The 6,750-nt window shown below is 46.4% G+C and overlaps 1 protein-coding gene across 1 annotated transcript; it reads left to right on the plus strand.

Annotated features, from left to right (window-relative positions):
- Positions 1–856: 856 nt before the first annotated feature.
- LOC146433991 (pancreatic alpha-amylase-like) lies at positions 857–6,465 on the plus strand. The gene is made up of 10 exons (XM_085068229.1): positions 857–1,056; positions 1,675–1,821; positions 2,018–2,215; positions 4,172–4,402; positions 4,785–4,918; positions 5,004–5,129; positions 5,241–5,340; positions 5,546–5,667; positions 5,777–5,902; positions 6,157–6,465. Exons 1-10 carry the CDS (start codon positions 886–888, stop codon positions 6,344–6,346), a joined length of 1,545 nt encoding a protein of 514 aa, XP_084924355.1. The 5' UTR covers positions 857–885; the 3' UTR covers positions 6,347–6,465.
- Positions 6,466–6,750: the final 285 nt, after the last annotated feature.

Below are 6,750 nucleotides of genomic sequence, written 5' to 3' on the forward strand. Positions count from 1 at the left end.
GGAAATGGTAGGAAAACAAGAAAGGACTTGGGCAACAGCTCTAGCTTTCAAATTCAGTTATATGTCAGGCAGTTAAAACTCATCTGCACTATCATTTGCACCTGATTTTGAATTTTGTTCCTTGACTCAGATGAATCATTGATCATTTCAAATGAGATAAAACCTTATGCACAGTTTCTGCTGGAGAGGCAAATGCAGCTCTGATCACTTTCCATCAGGCAGAGAGAGCCACTGCTGCTCTGCACAACCATGTCAAATAAAACCAGTACAAGTCCCTAGCAGTGATTGGGCAATGACACCAGAGAAACATCAGTATGAAAAGGTGTCAGTTTCTAGTCACCAGTGGGATTCATCTGGTGAAGGTCCACAACCTCTTATATGATAAATCCCTTCCTGATTATGTGTGGTTGTTCAGGTACCCTGGTCTGAATGCAGTCTAATCCTGAGAGCCTCTGAATGCCGGCAAACCCATTCATTCTCTTAGTGCTGTTGGACTTCCAGTCATCTTTCAATCACTGCCCACTCCTTTTACCTTCCAGAGACCCCTTTGAGGGTCTGTGTGTTATATTTTGGAATGCTTTGATAAGAAGTATCTTTATTTACATGATCAGAAAGAGTGCAATTCTGGATTTGGGTGCACTGCTCACTGACCACTTGGATTATGATGGCATATAACCATTGTGAAAAGGTATTTTATCTTCAGCTGTTGGATAATCCAGGAGGAAAAAACAAACCGAAGGAATGTTACCGAGCCAGCTAGGTAAATAGTAATAATAACAGATGACATTGATCCCTGTGAATTTTGACACCTGAGATAGGAAGTTTGTCCTCTTGCAGGCATATAAGTAGGCAGTGGAGAGACCACTGCCTTACACTGAAGGCACCATGCAAGTCGTCCTCCTCCTCCTCGCAGCTGCAGGGCTTTGCTGGGGGCAGTACAACCCCAACACCCTCCCTAAGAGAACATCTATTGTGCATCTCTTTGAATGGCGCTGGCAGGATATTGCTCAGGAGTGTGAACGCTACTTAGCTCCTAATGGATTTGGAGGAGTTCAGGTGAGTTGCTTCCTGTGAGCAGCAGGAAAGTGGCATTGTAATATGTGATTGATAACTGAAATGCCTGAGTTGGAGACAGCCAGCTCTGAGTAACTTTGCTGCTGAGGAGGGAGGGTTGGAAGTAGTAACTGCTGTTAGAGGCAACCCTAACAGGGCTGCAGGGCCAATGAACAACGGTGTACCTCTAGCAATTCAGTCATGGAGGGGTATGCTTTCCTCTGAAAGGCCTCCCCTAAAAGCTAAATAGAAGGTAAACCTCTTTGCCTTGTTCTAAAGGAAATATGTAAGCCTGGAGTTTTGGCTTTTCTAAGGCTGTTACTATTCCAGGTAAAAACAATTCCCATGGCTTCACCCCTTCCATGCACATGTCCTTGAAAGCAGGCCAATGCTGGAGCTGGACAACCCATAGGAACAACCCAAAATGTCTTTCTTGCTACAAGACAGTGAATCTACAAGACAGACATCTCACAGACCTGAGCTTCTGCTGTGGCAGGGAGACTGGATTGGGGGTTGGGCACTAACCTGCCTAGGGCAGAGGTCCTGAGTCTACATTTTGCCCTTTAAATGCTGAAATAAAACCATTTGATTTCTTATCAAAGCACATAATTTCATCTGCAGGTTTCACCTCCAAATGAAAATATTATCGTTACTAACCCGAACCGACCCTGGTGGGAAAGATACCAGCCCATTAGCTACAAGATCTGTACTCGATCAGGAAATGAAGATGAGTTCAGGGACATGGTGACCAGATGCAACAATGTTGGAGTAAGTGCCTTGAAAATCTGTGTCTGATACAGCAAGAAGTGCAGTCTCATCTGAGGGAAGGTGCTGCTGTCCTCAGAGGATGTATAAACTGAGAAGAAACTGAACGGGCAAAAAATCAATAGTGATGTGGTAAAGCCTTGGCTATCATTTCACACTCACTACAAAACATACTGTAATACACACTTTGCTTTTCCAGGTTCGTATCTATGTGGATGCTGTCGTCAACCACATGTGTGGGTCTGGAGGTGGCTCAGGAACACATTCTACCTGTGGAAGCAGTTTTAATGCTGGAAACAGACAATTTCCGGCTGTACCATACTCTGCCTTTGATTTCAATGATGGCAAATGTCATTCTGGAAGTGGAGAAATTGAAAATTACGGTGATATGTATCAGGTAACTTCCTCTGGCAAAATTTTCAAAGCTTTTTCTTTTTTTTTTTAACAAGCTCTGCAAACTCTTCCATAGAGACCATTCATGGGGTGTAGTGCATCACAAAAGTTGTGCTTAGTCACTTGACAAACAAATGAGGTAGTGACCCAAGGCACATGTGGTGCAAAATATACTTAGTACTAAGTAGTAAGAGCCTGTGTGCAGATGTTTGCTCCTGAACTGAGCCCAGTCTACTCAGTGCAGCCTGTGAGCTCATTCTTATAAACTCAGCTGCTCATGGTAAGGAGCCCCCTTGGAAATTGACAGTGGTGCAAGGTGGTACAATGATTGCACAGCTTACTGGTTTTTGTAGTTAGAATATGCAGCTGCACTTTCTCATGCTCTTCCTTCAGCCACTTTGCAACAATACACCATGATGTTCCTGCATTTGCACTGCTTCAAGTAAGGCTTGTCCTCCATCGGTTCAGGTGGCTCCTGCCATGGTAATTCCTATGACACACATCTCAAATCCTGGATTACAGCAGGTTAAAGGTATTTCCATTGCAGTCTCCACCCCAGTTCATATGGACTAGACCATCACGTTTAACATTGCAATGAAGTCTTGTCCTTACTCCTGCTCTGGCTTGGACTCACCCAGAGGCTGCAGTCCCTCGGGGGTCTTCCTGCTCCAAGTGGAGCCATTTCTGTGAGCCACAGCCCTTCCAGGAGCAAATCTGCTGCTGCATGGATTCACCCACAGCCGCAGTGGCTCTGAGGGGCAGCTGTTCCAGCATGGCCCTGCCCGTGGGCCTCAGTGTCCTCAGACATAAACCTGCTCCAGCCACAGTGGCTCTGATGGGCAGCTGTTCCAGCATGGCCCTGTCCCTGGGCCTCAGTGCCCTCAGAAATAAACCTGCTCCAGCATGGCCGATCCCAAAGCCACTGTCCCCTCAGAAAGCAAACCTGCCCAACAGGGCCTTGCCCCGGCTGCAGTCCCTGCAGGGTGTTCCTGCCCTGCTGGGGGTTTAGCCATGGCCAGAAGCTCTGAGGTGCCCCAGCATGGCCTCATGAACAGCCAGTGGTGCTCCACAGTGTCCTTGCTGCAGCATGGAAATGTCCCTGGTCCCCAAGGCCTTCAGGGCTGTCCCTGCTGTGGCACTGACACAGCCACGGCCGCAGACACTGCGGGATGTAGCTGCTCTGCTGGGGCTTTTTCACGGCACAGGCACTCCCAGATGTACCTGCTCCACCCTAGACTCACCCACAGGTCAGAACCTTGGCTCGAGTGCACACCGAGTGCAGCGTGTCCAGTCCAGCAGCACAGAGCAGCAGTGCTGGCAGTGCTGAGGCAGAACGTCCCAGAGTGAGGGATCAGCAGCTCAGGCTGCAGCTGCAGCCAAAGCAAAAAGCTGCAGCCACGGAGGAGCTCTAGGCTCTAATGCACAGTGAGCTGAGAGAGGCCCATGGCAAGCACAGGAGCCTGCCAATTAATAGCAAAACAGCAATAACAGCTATAAATTCCATCTAGCATGTTCCAATAGTACATGTTCTCAATTTAAATCTTTTGAGTCCCACGCTGGGCACCAAAAAATGACTGTTGTGTTTTAACTCAGCCAGCAGCTAAACACCTCTCAGCCTTCTGGTTACAGTGGGATGGGCCAGAGAATTGGAAGAGTAAAACTGAAAAAATTCATGGGTTGAGGTAAAGACAGTTTAAAAGGTAAAGAGAAAGCCACACACATAAGCAAAGTAAACCAAAGAGTTTATTCACCACTTCCCATTGGAAGGCAGGTGTTCAGCTGTCTCCAGGAGAGTAGGGCTTCATCACGTGCAACCGTAACTTGGAAAGACAAACGCCTTGACTCCGGATATTCCCTCCCTTCCTTCTTCCCCATCCAATACAACCTCGTTAATCACCACCCCACCTCCACCCTTCCTTTGGTGTAATACACAGATATTTTTTTCTATTCTGTTGCACAGGTCCGGGACTGCCGCTTGTCTGGCCTTCTGGATCTGGCCCTGGAGAAGGACTACGTACGCTCAAAGGTTGCCGATTACCTGAACCATCTCATTGATATTGGTGTGGCAGGATTCCGACTTGATGCTGCCAAGCACATGTGGCCTGGGGACATAAGAGCATTTCTGGACAAGCTGAAGAATCTTAATACCCAATGGTTTCCTGCAGGAACTAAACCTTTCATTTACCAGGAGGTAATCTCCATGTTTTCTGCTTTATGTTTCTCTTCGTCTTTTGTATCTCTTTTGCCTCCTCCTTCAGAGGAACTACAAGACATCTTCATGGACATTTACCCCAGAAGGAGCTCACAATTTACTTAGAACAGCCCTGCAGACAGAGGTAGTTTTGATTTTTAAAAATGCCTCCACAACAGAACATCAGTTGACTTTACCTTTTTTTAGTCATGTTCTTACATGCGTCTCTCATGTCTTATACTGACTTTGTGTTGATCTTATCAGCACAAATACTTAAGTACTTTTCTCTCAATGTAAAGCGAGAACTATTGGTGAGTACTGCACATTGCATTTTTGGTCTTTGTGAGACAAGAAGTGATGCAGCTTTTCTTTCCGGTACCAGGTAATTGACTTGGGTGGAGAGCCCATCAAAGGCAGTGACTACTTTGGAAATGGCCGAGTGACAGAATTCAAATATGGTGCAAATCTGGGGACAGTGTTCCGCAAGTGGAATGGGCAAAAGTTGGCCTACTTCAAGTAAGGATGCAGATGCTGTAATTTATCGAGGAGTCACTGGATGCCTGAGTTGGCAGGGTAGCTTCAAGTCTGTGTTTTTGTCTAGGAACTGGGGAGAAGGCTGGGGGGGCCTTGTGCCTTCCGACAGAGCCCTGGTCTTTGTGGATAACCACGACAACCAGAGAGGGCACGGGGCTGGCGGAGCTTCTATTCTAACCTTCTGGGATGCCAGGTAAGGGATTACTCTTGTGTGGGTGATGCTTCTTGCTTTTGCTACCTTGTCTGTCTTTTCTCTGGCAGGCTCCTCCTTCCGTGTCTCATTCCTTGTCTGTCCAACAAACAGGCTCTATAAAATGGCTGTTGGTTTCATGCTTGCCCATCCGTATGGCTTCACACGTGTGATGTCAAGTTATCGCTGGCCAAGATACTTTGAAAATGGAAAGGTGAGCTGGAAATGCTGAAGATCTGTCCGTGGGGAAGAAGAGAAGTAGTCTGTAGGGCCAGAGAAGTAGTCCGGTGCATTTCAGTCTGTTAAGTGATTTCCCTGTCCCATGTTGGATTTAGCTGGTGCAAATTTGATACTCCATCTAGGTGTGCTCTCCAGATGTGTTTTCAGTCAGAATTCTAAACGTGTCTTTATAATGACAGGACGTCAATGACTGGGTTGGACCCCCAAGTAACGCAGATGGCTCCACCAAGTCTGTTACAATCAACGGGGACACGACCTGTGGCAACGACTGGGTTTGTGAACACCGCTGGCGTCAAATCAAGTAGGGCACTGGGGAGACACACGGAGTAAAAGCAGTTGCTTTTTCTTCCTGCTGCATGTGGCTTCAGAGCTGTTGCAGGCACAGTGACAGGCATGCCTTGTGTTTTCAGGAACATGGTTATCTTCCGTAATGTGGTGGATGGTGAGCCTTTCGCCAACTGGTGGGACAATGACAGCAACCAAGTAGCTTTTGGCCGTGGTAATAAAGGCTTCATCATCTTCAATAATGATGACTGGTAAGTCAGTGGGAGAAACAGTTTCCCCAGAGAGAACAATGGTGAACCTCATCAGCAATCCAGCATGAGTTATTTGAGTGCATGCTGGGTCTAGAGAGCCAAAATGGGAGTGTGTGTGGGTGGGATAGGATCAGAAAGCTCATGCTTGACACTGTCCTTCAAATAGGGAAGTAGCATCATGTTCAAAAATCTCACACACAATTTGCAATAGCTGTTTTGAGAACAATGCATAAATAATGTTTATTTTTGCATAGGAATTTGAATGTCTCCGTGCAAACTGGACTGCCTGCTGGTACCTACTGTGATGTTATTTCTGGACAAAAGGAAGGTGACAGATGTACTGGAAAGGAGGTGTATGTTTCTGGTGATGGAATGGCTAATTTCCAGATTAATACTGATGCTGAAGATCCCTTCATTGCAATTCATGTTGATGCCAAATTATAATTCGGGAGAAATGTCCTCCTCCGTTTGATCTGTGCATTACTATTTCCCCATATGTGATTCCCTTTCTTGAGCATGAGCTACTCTGTATCAAGTGACTAATAAATGGCATTCAGATTAAAGAGTGATGTTTTCCGCTTAATGAATTACGTGCGACTTTATGACCTCATAACTAGTCCAAATAGCAGTGGCAGGTTTTAAGGCAATGCAGCACTCCAGTTCGTATGTAACAAAAACATTGGAGAAAATAAAAATCAAAGAACCCAAGCCAGCACCTGGGTAAGCTAAAATGCAGCATTTCTAGGGCTGATCCATGCACACACAATTGTATCCCAGAGCAGCCACATTGCGGGCTGCCAGCTACTAGCAGTGCTTACACACAGAGTTTATCCCTTTCTTATGCCTAA

Source organism: Lichenostomus cassidix, chromosome 8 (assembly GCF_008360975.1).
Source record: "Lichenostomus cassidix isolate B80296 chromosome 8, HeHo_3.0, whole genome shotgun sequence".
Classification (NCBI taxonomy): domain Eukaryota; kingdom Metazoa; phylum Chordata; class Aves; order Passeriformes; family Meliphagidae; genus Lichenostomus; species Lichenostomus cassidix.